Source organism: Mesocricetus auratus, unplaced genomic scaffold (assembly GCF_017639785.1).
Source record: "Mesocricetus auratus isolate SY011 unplaced genomic scaffold, BCM_Maur_2.0 Super-Scaffold_100024, whole genome shotgun sequence".
Lineage (NCBI taxonomy): Eukaryota > Metazoa > Chordata > Mammalia > Rodentia > Cricetidae > Mesocricetus > Mesocricetus auratus.
Window position 1 is genome coordinate 708,356 of NW_024429205.1, and position 15,974 is coordinate 724,329.

Below are 15,974 nucleotides of genomic sequence, written 5' to 3' on the forward strand. Positions count from 1 at the left end.
GGTGTATAAGACAAAACCCTAAGGCTATGTATTTCCCATCTGGGGCAGGCATATATCCTGGTGTGTTTCCTGCCCGTGTACTTCCACTTGCATCCAGTCAGGCAAGCATATATCCTGATGGATTTCCTACCTTTTGTCTCCTGCCTACATGTGATCAAGCATGTGTAGGTGCAGTTGAGTCAAACAAACTTGTTTAGAGGGAAAACATGTGCCTTTTTTATCTTAAATAAATAGCCTCCAGGATTTCAGTAAGTATCTGTCCTCAGGCAAGCGAGTTTACAGCTTAGAGGAATTTTTGTATGGATCTCTTAGGCATAGTAATCAAAACTTAAAACATAACTTTGGCTCTCAAAATACTGCTAATTGACTAAGTAGTAGTGGCTTTCCTATGGAGGTAACTGACAAAGGAAACTGATACTAGCAGTGCCACAGCCTTGAGATGGAAAGTAGCCCGACAGATAACTAGGTGAGCACCAGCCTGAACAACGTCAAGATGAATAGACAGATTCATTGATCTCAGACTTCATATCAAACATCATTGAGGAGATTGTATTCTAGCATCCTCTTTCATTCACAGATTTGCAGATAACTACACTTCACCAGTTAACTATGGCTTGAAAATGTAGGAGAAACATCATACTGAGATAGACGTGGTAGTGCATACCTCTAGTAGCAGCAGCCAGAACTGGTGAGTTCAAGCCTGACCTAGGTTACAGTAAGAGACCTGTCACAAAACAAAAAATGTTGTGGCCCAAGTCATCATGGATTATCTTAAACCCTTGTGGCCCCTGTACTCAGGTTATCACAAGTGTTTCACACCAGGTATACAAAGCCTGTTTCTGTAATTCCCCACTCTTAAAAAAAAAAAAGGAAGCTGGACCTAGAAAGATGTGTGAAAGACCTAGGCTGATAGCAAACCAAAATAGAAAAACTTAATAACAGAATCCCCAAAGTTGACTATTTCAAGGCCAGTTAGCCTAGAAACAACTACATACAGCTTTCAACTCTCAAGGCATCACATTAAGGACAGAAGCTGAGAACTCCAGGGACTGAGTGGAAGGAACTGGCTCGCCCGCCCTAGACGACCAATGAGGACCACATTATGAGAGTAGGCCCTGTTGTCCAGTATCACATCTTCTGGTTGTTGTTTTTTTTTCAAGACAGGGTTTCTTTATGTTGCTTTGGCTGTCCTAGAACTAGCTCTGTAGACCAGAGAGATCCACCTGCTTCTGCTTCCTGAGTGCTGGGACTATTTAAAGGAAGTCAGAAATCTAGATTTCTGTGTGAGACAGGGAATCATGTAGCTCAGGATGGCCTTGAATGTAATGTGTCTTGAGAATGACCTTGAGCTCCTGGTTCTCTAGCTGCTACCTCCAAATATACTTTTAAAACTAGCTGGGATGTGGGCATAGTGGTGTACACCTTTAATCCCAGCACACAGAGGCAGAGGCAGATGGATCTATGAATTCTAGGCTATCCTGGTCTACATAGTGAATTTCATGACAGCCATGGCTACATAGAGAAAAAAAAAACCCTGTGTCAATAAAATAAAACAGTTGGGGCTGCATACTGAGATCCTGTCTTGCAAAAAGTAAGAGCCAGAAAAGAAAGCACATCCTAAGAAAGCCAGCCTGCCGAGGACCAGATGTTGGTTCATCAGGTTGATAGCTAGTGTAGGGCAGGGAATGGATGCCACTTGGCATTAATGCTTTGTCATTGTGAGGACCTCTTGGTCCAATCTAACCAGCTCCAAAGTAGGAGAATGTAGCATGTGAAGAGACTTTTCCTGTTGAATAAACTCATCTTTAATCGTGTTTGAGTGATAATCCATCCAGAGAACCTAACAGAACTGCCAGGCCGCCATGCAGGAAGTAAGTGCCTGTTACTTGCACACTAAAGTGTGTGGAATTCAGACCTGGCTTCCAGCTAAGTTGGAGTGGCCCAGTTCCTATGTGGACCCCTAGAGTTTGCTGCACTCTGACTCCTAGGGGCACCAGCTTGTCATGAACTGTTTGGTTGCTCATCAGTAGACTTCCACACTTGGATGTACATCCCCATTAGTTTTGAGTTAACATGTGTGGTTTGATCTGTGTCCTGTGAACAGGAGGACAAGAAGGTCCAAGTGGAAGGATTTCCCCGTGCCCCACCTCCCCTCAAGTCTTCAGAGCCTTCAGGGTAAAAAGACAGGTAGGGAGGAGAAGGTAGCCAAGCCGCTCCCCCCACCCCCACAGGGTTTCTCTGTGTAGCTCTGGCTGTCCTTAAACCCCTACCTCTGCCTCTCAAGTTTTGCATCCCTACCCTCACCAGACCCAAACTGCCTTCTGAGGAGGCTCTAATGAGAAGCAGTGATTCCTGCTCCCTGGCTGGCCGCATTGGAAGAACACAGTTGTAAACAGCCTCAGGCAATGGCCTTCTTAAAGAGGCCGGTTTACACATCACCAGGGTTAGGGTGTGTACATTTATTGAAGCTTATGACAAAGTCACTAGATTTTATCGCTCTTCCTCTAAAAGCACTGCTTTTTTCACCCATGGAAATGACTCCAGTTCATACTGATAGGAGCGGAACCTGAACTGAGGGATGCATTCTACTCTTTCTGGTAGTTTTTGGGGTTGGTTGTCTGTGGCAAAGTCTTGCTATGTAGCCTAGGTTGTCCTTGAATTTGGGGTTCTCCTGCCTTTCCATCTGGATGCTGGATTACAGATATATACACTACCCAACTACTTTTAAGATTTTTAATTTAAAATGAACCTAACAGAATTTCAAAATAGTCAGGCATGGTGGTGCTTAACTGTAACCCTGGCACTGAGGATGGCGAGGCAATTGGATGTCTGCCAGTTTGGGGCCAACCTAAGCTACATAGCAAACCCTAGTCTAAAAAGACAAAGTACAAACAATCAGTACATACACAGTTGCTTATTTTCAGACAAGGTTTCTCTTTGTAGCCCTGGCTAGCCTGGAACTCAGTTACCTGGTTGGTCTTGAATGCATAGATTTCTGCCTATCTCTGTCTCTTCGGCATAGCCTACTGGCATGTGCCACTACAACTGGCCTCTGAAGTTTCTTATTTGCTAGAAGTTTTATGAGACAGTTAGTGAGCCCAGCTTTATGTAGTATGGCTTATCAAGTATAACTTTAATATCTTGTGATTTCTTTGCTCTAGTTCTAGTAGGCAAGCCAGTTTTGTCTGTTTGCTTAGTTTTGGTTATTAAGAGTATCTGTGTACATCCCTAGCTGGTGTGGGACTTGATCTGTAGAGTAGGTTGGCCTGGAACTCAACAGAGATCTGCCTGCTTCTGCCTCCTGAGTGATGGGGTTAAAGGCATGAGTCACCACCACCCAGCCAGCTTTTAATCTAATTTTATTACATTTATTATAGGCAAAGGGAATGCCTGTACCAGAGATCATGAGCGGAGGCCAGAGGACAACTTGGGGGAATTGGTTCTCTCCCACAGATCAAACCGATGGTGTCAGGGTTGGCAGCAATCACCTTTAGCCACTGAACCATTTGCTGACCCAGGAAACTAGCAGGCTGTTTTCTAGAAATTAATTTCAATATACATTAATTTCTTTGCAAATGGCTCTGGAGTCCATGCTTTTAGCTCAGTCTTGATGCCAGGTACAATTTCGTGTTTCTGATTGCTTACAGCACACAGATTGTCTTGGAAGTCTTGTGATTACCTTAAAGGCAACTTTTCTAAATTTCAGGGTTTTTTTTCCCTAAGATTGCACTGTCTTAGTCAGTGTCCTATTGGTATGAAGAGACACCGTGACCATGGCAACTTTTATGAAAGAAAACATTTAATTGGGGCTGGCTTGCAGTTTCAGAGGTTTAGTTCATTGTCACCATGATGGGGAACATGGTGGCATGCAGGCAGACACGGTTGGAGTAGTTGAGAACTACATTCTGATCTGTGAGCAGAGAGAGGTTGTTCCTGGCATGTGCTTTTGAAACCTCAAAGCCAACCTTCAGTGATAACAATTCCTCCAACACAACCACACCTATTCCAACAAGGCCACACCTAATTCCTCTAGTCCTTTGAAATAGTGCCACTCTCTGGTGACTGAGCATTCACATCTATGAGCCTATGGGGGCCATCTATCTATCTATGTATATCTATTTCTCTGTTTATTTTTCTGAACAAGAGTTTTTCAGTGTAGCCCTGGCCCTCATGGACCAGACTTACCTTGAACTCATACTCACCTGCCTTTGCCCCACCACCACCACCCAAACATGGGGCCATTCTTACTCAATCACCACAGGCACCTTTTTGGACTGTGTGTTGGGGTAGCACCACTGTCCCCCACCCCATGTGCATATAAAGAAGTCAGTGTTGATGTCTGTCCTAAAGCTCCCCTACCTCACCCCCAGACTGTATAGCTCTACGTATATCTGTATAGCCCTGGCTGGCCAAGAACTTACAGACCACAGTTTGCCTCTGCCTCCCATGTGCTAGGATTCAAAGTGACCACCTAATTTTCTTGATACAGTGATTTATTTAGAAGTCAGTTCAGCTATACTGAACCCCAGGTTTCCTGATGGTAGGATTACAAGCCTACACACCACTGTGCCCAAATTTCCATGGATGCTGGGCCTCCAAGCTCACATGTCCATGCTCACATGGCATCCACTTTAATGATAGAAACATCTCCTTTACACCTTAATTTTTAGTTTTTCTTTATATATATATATATTTTTTTAAAGAATTATTTTATGTATGGCTACTCTACCTGCATGTGCCCCTGCACTCCAGAAGAGAGCCACAGATCCCATTATAGATGGTTGTGAGCCACCATCTAGGTTCTGAGAATTGAACTCAGGTCCTCTGGAAGAGCAGTCAATGCTCTTAACCACTAACCCATCTCTCCCTTAGTTTATTTTCTTATACATTTTCTTGCCTGTCTCTAGTCCCTGAATTTTGTTTTCTGCCTCCTTAAACCCAGGCATCAATACCTTACTTGTGTGGTGGTTTGAATGGTAAATGTAGCCAGAGCCTTGGACATTTGAATTGGTCCTCAGTTAGTAGAGAGCTGTTGGAGTAGGCTTAAGAGGTGTGGCTTTGCTGTAGAAAGTGTATTTGAGACTTTAGAGGTGAGCATCATTTCTAGTTAGCTCTGTCCAGCCATGCCTGCTGCTTGTTGCCATGCTTCCCTGCCATGATGGACTCTTATTCCTCTGGAAGCATAAGCCAAAAAACAAACAAACAAACAAAAAAACCCAAAATCTTCCTTCTGTAAGTTACTTTGGTTATGGTGTTTAAACACAGCAACAAAACAGTAAGACATCTTTATATTCTGTCAGTCCAGCACATCCATCCCTCATTCACAGAGAAATTTGTCATCTAGAACCCAGCTTCACTGACCTCATTGCATCTGAAACCTTTATGTGCTTTCTGCCGTCTTCAAGTCTCAGTAACCTGGCACAGGAGACACCATATCAGATCACAGCCCTGTCACTTGCTGATTTTGGCAAAAACACAGAACAGTGTCTGAGGCAGGTCTAGTCCTGACTTAGAAGACTTTTATCCTTCTCCTGGCTGAATCCGGTGTGACTGTCATTATCTAAGGACCTGGCTTAGCACCTACCCTTAGAAGATGCTCAGTGAGTAGTGGTGTACTGGGCTGAGGATGTAGCTCAGTGCTACAACACTTGCCTAGTGTAGACAAGGCCCTGGTTTTGATCCTCAGCAGTACAAAACCAAAACAAAGATACTTATGATGTCTGATCATATGCTAGGCTTTGTCATTGACACTGCACTTGTATTAATATATTTGATTCTGCAAACGTCACAGTGGAGCACACTAGCTCTAAGCCTGACACACTAAGGACACTGGGCTGCTCACTGGAGCCTGTGTCCATTGGTGTGTTTTATTTGCATGTTCTGTTTTTTGGAGTGAGAATTTTGCTATGTGGCCCTGTCTGGCCTGATACTCACTATATGGACCAGGTTGTGTTAATCCTACTGGGTTTAGCCAGTACCACAATTTTCAAGTCAAATTTGAAACGCACTTTATTAAATACTTGCCAGGCCCATATCCAGAATTCCTGTGGAATGACCGTATGTGGTGCTTTTAAAGGCAAAACCCACAAGGCTATGTGCCTCCCTGCCTTCATCCTATGGGGGGGGGGTGCAAGCATACATCCTGATATACTTCCTCATGTGATCAAGCACACTCTGCAGTTGGAGCAATCAATCTTGTTTACACAAGTTTCTTTACATTGGGTTTATTACCTTACATGAACAAAAGCCCTCAGCACTCCAGGAGGTTATCTGCCGTAGGGCAACTGGAGCTTACAGGATAGAGGCATTTTTAGTTTTTAGATCTCTTATGCATAGTACAATAATTTAATCTCAGCCCTCACAGCTGGTCTCCTAGTGGAGGCAGTTTCCTGCCTCAGCCTCCTTGGTGCTGGAGTTACAGGTGTAAGCTACCATGTCAGCTTTTGTTTTGACATGGCCTCCATATGCTCTTAGGCTCATTTCAGATTAACTCCTGTGGCCCTCCTCAACTCCTGAACAGGTAGATACTGACGTTAATATGGTGTCTCCAAGGGTAGTGCATAATCCCTTGTCTTTTTGGCCAGTGTGAGTAGCAGCAGCAAGACTAAGAAACTTGCCAAAACACCAGAAATATTTGCCCTTTGCTCCCCTCCTTTTTTTGGATGAGTGAGGTGCTGTAGATTTTGTTGTTGGTTCTTTTTGGATTTGTTTGTTTGTTTGTTTGTTTGTTTGGAGCCTGTCCTGGAACTAGCTCTTGTAGACCAGGCTAGCCTTCAACTCCCAGAGATCCACTTGCCTCTGCTTCCCAAATACTGGGTTTATTCTGAGAGATAAGGGGCTTCCAGAACCAGCACTTGGTACATGCTAGCCAATCAACACATGATACCAATGATACCAACTGAATCACATCCCTACCTTCAGGGTACTTTTAACAAGGAACAGCAGCACAGTGGTAAAGCCTTGGAGTTAAGACTCAAATGCCTAGCCCCTCAGCACCGACTGGCCACATTACTGAGGCTCCTCCAACTCTGCCTCAGCTGTGAAACGGCAGAAACAGGGCTGGAGAGGCAGCTCAGCAATTAAGAACTTGGGCTGGTCTTTCAGAGGTCCTGACTTCAATTCCCAGCAACCACATGGTGGCTCACAGCCATTTGTAATGAGATCTGGCGCCCTCTTCTGCCCTGCAGGCATATGTAACAGTGTTGCTGGGAAAAGGGAATACCGAGTGATGGGGGAGCTGGCTTGGCACAGGGTATAGGAGAACGAGAGCTCACTAACTTTCTTGGAGTACTCCAGTAAAGCCCTTATGAAGTAACAGTGAACCGGGAAGGCAAATGTCCATAGACAAATGGAATTGTTTTGTTTTTTTGAGACAGGGTATTTTGAATTTTATATTTAGCTGAGAAGGATCCTGAACTGCTGAGCCTACTGCCTCCACTTCTTACCTGCTGATATTATAGGTATGTATCACCATGCTCAGTCTTCATCGTGTGGTGTAAATGATGCATATTTCTTGCCCATGGTTTATAGAGTGTAAAATCTTATTAAGTTTGTCATGTTAAAAATCAGAACTCTAGGCCTGGGGGTTTGGCTCAGTGGTAAAAACACTTGTAACGCTTTTGATCCCAGCACTCGGGAAGCAAAGGCAGGTGGATTTCTGTAAGTTTGTGGCCAGCCTGGTTTACAAAGGGAGTTCCAGGACAGCCTCCAAAGCTACAGAGAAACCCTGTCTTGTCAGGGAGGAGGGCAATAACAGAAAACCCACTTGTCTAAAATGCCTTAGGCCCTGAGCTTTAACCCCAGCACCATACAAAATGGATTCATTGAATGAAGCTTAGAACTCTAGGGACTACAGATACAGCTCAGCTGGCAGAGTTTCTGTCTAGTATGCATGAAGCCCTGAGTTCAGCCCCTAGCATCACAGAAACCAGGTGTGGTGGTGCACACCTCTGCTCTTGGGGCGGGGGAATAAGCGATCAAACTCTATAACAGATTAGCAGCATCTTGCACAGCTACTATTCACTGTGTTTCATTGCTTCCTCCCTAGACCTTAGAATGCGTGTCCTGATTCTGTAAGTTTCTGTGTGTGTGGATCCCAGAGTTTGTTGAGAGATGGAAGAGACTCAGAAAAAGGACGTGATCGTGGCAGGGCAGGAGGAAGATAGTCCAGTCATCAGCACCAGCCCTCAGATTTCTGTGAACGAATTTTCCTGCCATTGCTGTTACGACACCTTGGTTAACCCCACCACCTTGAACTGTGGCCACAGCTTCTGCCGGCACTGCCTAGCTTTATGGTGGATGTCTTCAAAGAAGACAGAGTGTCCAGAATGCAGAGAAAAATGGGAAGGCTTCCCCAAAGTCAACATTCTCCTCAGGTAACACTGGGTGCTATTGGCAGCATGGATCTTCCGTGTACTTTCTCTGTGGGAACTGCTGTTTGAAAAGGAGCAGGCTCAGGGCAGATCATTCTAGTAGCTTGAAACCAAAATAGCAGACTCCTTTTCTCATAAGTGGCTGTCACCTGTCCTTCTGTTTTATTTATTTGTTTTTTAGGCAGGGTCTCACTGTGTCATGCCTGGCTGGCATGGAAGCTGTTGTATAGATCAGGCTGCCCTTAAACTCAGAGATCTGTCTGCCTTACAGATTCCACTCCCCTTACCCTTTCCCATCATCCCCCTGAACCCATCTTGTTTTTCACTCTTTGGAGGCTGGATCTCATTCAGTTGAAGCTGGCTTCAAACTCAAACTGGTCCTCTTGCATCAGCCTCCTGAGCGTTGGGATTATAGGTACAGGCTAACATGCCTAGCTGATTGTTTTGTTCTACAGGAAGGAACAGAAATAAATTGCTTGTAATCCCCTATTCTAGAACTTGTTTTTTTTTTTTTTTTTTTTTTTTTTTTGAGACAGGGTTTCTCTGTAGTTAAGGAACCTGTCCTGGAACTAGCTCTTGTAGACAAGGCTGGTCTCAAACTCACAGAGATCCTCCTGCCTCTGCCTCCCAAGTGCTGGGATTAAAGGCATGCGCTGCCACTGCCCGACTCTAGAGCACTTCTTACTGATTTATACTTATGGAGAAAGTGATGGAACTATACCATTAGAAACTGATTTTCATAATCTGTAAATAAAACCCATGGTTGCTGTCACTTGCTGGAATTTGTCTCACAGCCAGCAACAAGGCCTTTCAGATGGCCAGTTCTTCCCTTAGTCCTCTAAGGAGGGCCTTTTCAGTTTTTGTTTGGTTTAATTTTGTTTTTGTTTTTAAAGGTTTATTTATTTTATGCATATGAGTGCTCTCACAACTTTATGCCTCAAGAAGGCATCAGATCACACTATATGTGGTTGTAAACCACCATGTGATTGCTGGGAATTGAACTCAGGACCTGTGGAAGAAGAGCCAGTGCTCTTAGCCTCTGAGCCATGTTTCCATACCCAGCCATACCCAGTGCCTCTGAAGCTTTGATCCTTGTTTCTGCTGTTGCCTTAACAACAAACCTAGCCTTTCTTAGATCAATAGAATAACTCAAATGTCTGTGAGTCCATTAACCCAGCATTTGTAATAACTGTCAGCTTTACTTTATCTGAAGATGAATCTTACCTGGAAAGAGGACTCCCTGATTTTACATAATAGAAAATGAAAAGAGCCCTATGGGGCCAGCAAGATGACTCCATGGGTAAGGGCACTTACTGCCAATCCTGACAACTCAGGTTTAATCTCCTGCATCCACATAGTGAAAAGTTGTCCTCCAGCCTCTCCATGCACATGCCATGGAGAGAAAAATGGGACAGTTTCCCCAAGGTCAATACATTCATAAACACATACACTAAATAAACAAAAATATTTTTTAGAAAGAGCCATACGCCGGATGGTGGTGGCGTAAGCCTTTAATCCCAGCACTCAGGAGGCAGAGGCAGGCAGATCTCTAAGAGTTCAAGACCAGCCTGGTCTTCAAGAGCTAGTTCCAGGAAAGCTTCCAAAGCCACAGGGAAACCCTGTCTCGAAACCCCCCCCCAGAAAAAAGAAAGAGCCCTAGATTCCCCCATACCTAGCTTGACTCTCAGAGCTCATACAGCAGCAGACTAGACTGGTATTGAGCACCGTGTCCTCACCAGAGAAGCTTCTTACAGCAGACAGATGCTGCTCCAGAAGTCCAAAACTACTTCTGTACCTCGTAGAGAATCCATGATGGTGGGGCTCAGCCCCAGCTGATTATAGCACAACTCTACACCTAAGGCTCACAGAAAACATGGAAAGATTACAAGAGCCAGAGGGCCAGGATGCTCAGTGTTAGGAAGTATCTTTGAGACATGGCAAAAAAACTATAGCCATGAAATCTGAAAGCTTTTTTCCTAAACAAGACCCAAATAAACATGACAGTTGACATGCTAATGGGGTGGGGGAAATTTCTCAAGCCCTACCCCTAGGTCAAGAGCTACAGATAATCAGTGGCTGCTGAGAGAAGGGAAATCCGAGGTCTCCAGGGGCAAGCTCACTGATAAGCCGTCCTATTCCCAAATGGTCAGCCTTCAACACATGTATGTTTGAGCAACATGTGAACTCAGTGGCTTTTATGTGTAAAATATTTATAGAGGAGAAGTCATTAATTTTTTTTATTGTTTTGTTTTTATCTTTTGTTTGTTTTTTCAGGACAGGGTTTCTCCTGGTAACAGCCTTGTCTGTCCTGGAACTTACTCTGTAGACCAGGCTGGCCTTGAACTCACAGAGATCCATCTGCCTGCCTCTACCTCCCTAGTGCTGGGATTAAAGACATGTGCCACTACCACCCAACAGAAGTCATTGATTTTAAGGGGAGGAATTGGAGAAGAGGGAAAGGTGGAAATAATGTAAATTCAGTATTCATATATGAAATTCTCAAAACAATTTTTAAATAAAAATCAACTGGATTTCTTTTTAAAGAAGGAAATAACACTTCTATCAAAAATAACTATATAGAATACACTTTGCAGCTGAACTTCATTTTCTGTGAACTAATTTTTATAACAGCATAAGTAGTACACTCACATATGCATTCATATACTTTTAGTTTCCTACGGGTCTTTGAAGCAGGATCTCACTCTGTAGCCCGGGCTGGCTTCAAAACCACAGTAAACACCGTATACAGCCTACAAGCATTAACAGCCATGTCTGTATTATTGTTTATATTATTTAACTAAGATTCAAAATTAGTAATCAAGCTAAAGACCTCTCTTCCCTCACTTCAAAATCATTTCCTTTTTCTGCAGAGTAATTTCAGTTATGACTTAGTTGTGATTTCATTCAGATTTTTTTTGAAGAGGGCTAGAGAGAGAACTCAGGAGCTACGAACACTGACTGCTCCTGCAGAGGACCTGGGTTCAGTTCCCAGTACCCACGTGACAGCTCACAGACACCTGTAACTCCAGCTCGGGGATAGTGCCCATACAGACACTTAGACACACACACACACACACACACACACACACACACACACACACACACACACACACACACACACGAAATAAGTAAATCTGTTAAAAACCAAAACAACCTTTGAAGCAGGGCATGCTGGTACAGGAAGGGGATCAAGGAGTTCAGTCATCCTCAGCTATATGGGGAATTCAAGGCCAGCCTGGGCTACATGAAACCCTCTTTCAGAAAATAAAAAAAATACTCTTAAAGTATATATGCTGAAGAAAAAGCTAGTATTTTCCCACCTCATTACTATATTATCAGTGTGGTACTGCAACGTACTGTTGTCAGCCAAAATTATGTGTTTCCTAAATTACCTAGCTTGACACGGAATGGCCCAGTAGGTACATATATAAAAATATGTAGTATTCTATAAGATTTCAGTATTGTATTTCAGGCTCGGCAGGTAATAATATTGCCACTCCAGCATCATGACCAGAGTTCAGTGATAGAAGGAGAGAACAGATTCCTGGAAGTTTTCATCTAACCTTCACACATGCATTGCCACACTCAAGCACACATGGAACACATGTACACATGTGCACTCAATCATTGTAATTTTTTTTTTGTCAGTCTCACTGTGTTACCCAGGCTAGCCTGTAACATTGCATATGGGCCAGGCTGTCCTGGAACTCACACAGTTCTGCCCCTGGAGTTTAAAGGTGTGGGATTAAAGGTATACACACCACACCTGGCAATGTGAGTGTGGCATGCATACATCTAGGGCTGGGCTGTGGCTCAGTGCTGAAGCACATTGCTACCACATATGAGGCCTTAGGCTCAGACCCCAGTCCTTCCAGGAAAACCGAATCCGATGGAAATGCTTCATTGGGCTGTTTCCTTAATGGTGGGTACACAGAATGTTTTTATTTTTATCATAAAGCAGGACTCTGCTGCTCTCCTAGGCACCCTTGTAGATTATGCAGTGTTTGTATTAGAGGGTGTGGTCTCTGAATTCTGTGTTTTGTCAAATATCTGTCCTGTGATTTCATCTCCACAGGGATGCCATTGAAAAGTTATTTCCTGATGCCATTAGAATGCGAATTGAAGACATTCAACAGAATAATGACATAGTCCAGAGTCTTGCAGCTTTTCAGAAATATGGGAATGATCAGAGTCCCTTAACTGCCAGCACAGGACGAGTGAATCAGCAGAGAGGAGGGGGATTCTTCTCCGGCGTACTCACAGCTTTAACTGGTGTGGCAGTAAGTTTGGCTGTTTAATCTGTACCCTGCGTCACCCACAGTTCCCTCTGAAGTCAGCTGTTCTAACATCACTTGAAACAGTTATTGGTGTGGCCATGTCTACCTCATTAAAATTGTATGTTGGTAACAAAGACCATACAGTAGTCATTGCCTTGATCAGGGTTAGCCCTGTCCTATTCAGTCTTCTTCCTGACCTTTGCAGTGAGTGGCATCATGATGACCCATATCTCAGAACTAAGGAAAGGAGCAGAACAAGATTGAGAAACCGTTTCTGCACTGGTGCTAGACTTTTAAGAGCACACCCGTCACTGCCAATGCAAAGACGTCTTGAAATCTGAACGTTTTCCCCATAGAAAAGGCACATGAGTTGGTGGGGTCAGGGACACCGCTGCTCCTCGGCTGTCTGCTGTCTACTCTTTCCAGATCCCTCCGCCCAGCCATGAGCAGAAGTGAGTCTGTAGACACTGGTCCTCACTTTGCTATGGCAGCCCCGCCCGGCCCCGCCCCGCCCCGCACTCATATCCTCATAAACTGGCCTTTCTACTTCTGACAGCCTGTCTCCTTTCAGGTCGTCCTGCTTGTGTATCACTGGCGCAGCAGAGAGTCTGAGCATGGCCTCCTGGTGCACAAGGCTGTGGCCAAGTGGACAGCAGAAGAAGTTGTCCTCTGGTTAGAACAGCTGGGCCCTTGGGCCTCTCTGTACAAAGAAAGGTTCTTATCTGAAAGAGTAAATGGAAGGTGAGAAAAAAAATCTGACACACCAGGCCAGGCATGCCTAACTTTAATCCCAGAGGCAGGTGGGATCTCTGTAAGTTTGAGACCAGCCTGGTCTACCTAGTAAGTTCTTGGCCAGCTAGGGCTACATAAAGAAATCCCGTCAAAAAGAAAACCAAAAAAAAAAAAAAAAAAAAAAAGAAAGCCAAAAATCCAAAAACAAAGAACCAACCTCTCTCACACCAGACATGTAGATGACTTTAGTGAGATATATTCTACCTGCCACAAATCCTTATTAGAAGTATATAAACATGTGTTGTTGGATTTTGTTGTTGTTGTTTTGAGTCTTTCTTACAAATGCCCAGCCTTAGCTTGGCTTGTTTCTAGCCAACTTTTCTTAAATTATCCCATCTACCTTTTGTCTCTGGACTTTCATCTTTTTCTCTTCTGTTTCTTTTCTATATATCTTTCTCTCCTTACTCCATGGCTTGCCGTGTAGCTGGGTGGCTGCCCCTGGAGTCCTCCTCCTTTCTCTCCTAGATCTCTCCTCCTTTTTATTTCTTCTGTCTGCCAACCCCACCTGTCCTTTCTCCTGCCTTGCTATTGGCTGTTCAGGTCTTTATTAGACCCGTCAAGTGTTTTAGACAGGCAAAGTAATACAGCTTTGCATCATTAAAACAAATGTTCCACAGCATAAATGAATGTAACTCATGAACAAATGTAAACGGGTTTGTAATGTCTTCACAGATACACAACCAGTCTACCTTTAGAACAATCCTGACTCCCCGAAGCAAAGTCTTCCCTTTACTGGTCTATCCTCCCCCTCCTCCCTCAGCAGATACCAGTTATCTAGAAATGCGTTGGCCTGTGATTCTTGTACTAATGTAATCATACAGGGTGTAGCCCTTTTCTTTGCAGCTTTTTCACTTGCTATGATTTCAAGTTCACACATGAAGAAAAGCATGCGCCTGTGCTTTACTCTGTGTCTGAAAAGCCAGGTTGTCAGCTTTTCACTTGGTGGGCATTTGAGTTGATTCCATTTGTGCTGTTCTGAAGAGTGCTGCTAAGATCATTCACACACAAGCTTGTGTGTAAATGTGTATCCTGGGAACTCGTGGAGAAGAGTGGCTGCATCATAGGGTCAATCTGTGTCTGAACCGTTTTCCACAGGGCTGACTCATTTTATATCCGTGACATTTTAATTTCTATGTTACTCCTCATTATGGACGAACATTATTTTAATAATGTAGGACATTATGACACCAAGAGTACAGTGTGTGTCTTTATGTTGCTACTCTTCACAGAATATTGCTGTTAATATCACACTAGACATAACTGAACATGTTAGTACACGGTTCTCATCCCAGCCTCAGACTTAGCCATTCTTCTGTCTCAGCCTTCCAAGTCACTAGTATTACAGATGTGCACTATTGAACCCAACTAAAACAACTACTCTTAATGTAATAATGTTCAGTTGGATTTCCTTTTGGTTTTCTTCTACACACACCCTTTTAAAAATAAAGAAATATATGATAACAGGAATCTGTAACTGACAGATTGGAGGCTTAAGAACAAACACCCTGATGTGCCTAAGGCAAGTCATGTTATTTCTGAAGCCGGTTTCTGATCCATAAATTGAGCATGGTGCTACTCTCTGCAGAGTTAAATAGATAATGACAATAGTTTGTGGAAATCTTTCCCGCTGATAACTGATTGGCAGTAAGCAAAGTGCTCTTGGCAGTCATCTGCACTGCTGCCTGCATTTGACACTCTGCCTTTCCAAGCAAGCCTACATGTTGCCTAAATTCCATTTTAATCTCAAAAGTCATTTCTACCACTTACTCTTCCAGGTTGCTTTTAACTTTGACAGAGGAAGAGTTTTCCAGGGCACCATATACTATAGAAAACAGTAGCCACAGAAGAGTTATCCTCACGGAGCTGGAGCGTGTGAGAGCCCTGGGTGTGAAGCCACCCCAGAATCTCTGGGAGTACAAGGTAAACTCTCATTTGTTTGTTTTTAATTGAAAAAAAACAAGGTAGAAAACAACTAGCAGTCATCTTCCTGCTCACTGTGCAACTTAAGAAAGAAAGCATTGTAGATATTGAAGCCATAAGTACCGCCCCTCCCCAGAGGCACCGTGTTCATTCCTGCAGTGGGTGCTGCACAGCCGTCTCAGGTCTCTGTCCCTCCCTAAGCTGTGCGTGGTGTCCACAGGATGCATTGCATTACAGGCAAGATGCAAGAAGCATGCATAATCTCTGCAAACAGCTGCTTCTTCCTGGAGCTCTAGTCCATTCTGTTTCTCATTAATGTAATCCTTCACTGGACGCATGTGTAACAGTTTATGGATTTTCCTGTGATGGACAGTAACAGCTTTGTGTTTTCACTAACACTAATGGTGCTGCTTTAGACATGTCCTCCTTCTTTGTTCAGCTCATACATACAGGTGATTATTTACAGTGTATGTAGAGGAGTGAGATTAGTAGGTCACAGCTTCATCTGAACTCTGTTTGATAACTTGATTTTCATCATGACTGTATCAGTTGATTTTCCTTCACAGACAATATAATGTGTACTGCACTAAAGAGCAAGTATCTGGAATATAGA

The 15,974-nt window shown here is 43.7% G+C and overlaps 1 protein-coding gene across 4 annotated transcripts in view; it reads left to right on the forward strand.

Moving 5' to 3' along the window:
- Bfar (bifunctional apoptosis regulator) overlaps positions 1 to 15,974 on the forward strand; it is a 35,207-nt gene that overhangs the window by 9,848 nt on the left and 9,385 nt on the right. Inside the window, exons 2-6 of one of the 4 annotated variants that reach the window (XM_013121966.3) lie at positions 7,377 to 7,460; positions 8,048 to 8,375; positions 12,448 to 12,652; positions 13,221 to 13,390; positions 15,217 to 15,361. In XM_013121966.3, the coding sequence (XP_012977420.1) occupies positions 8,113 to 8,375; positions 12,448 to 12,652; positions 13,221 to 13,390; positions 15,217 to 15,361 (783 nt within the window). In that variant the 5' untranslated portion in view covers positions 7,377 to 7,460; positions 8,048 to 8,112. Of the gene's footprint in view, positions 1 to 7,372; positions 7,461 to 8,047; positions 8,376 to 12,447; positions 12,653 to 13,220; positions 13,391 to 15,216; positions 15,362 to 15,974 lie in introns of all 4 variants that reach the window. The other 3 variants (XM_013121967.3, XM_021234047.2, XM_005082030.4) reach the window with 3 other exon arrangements.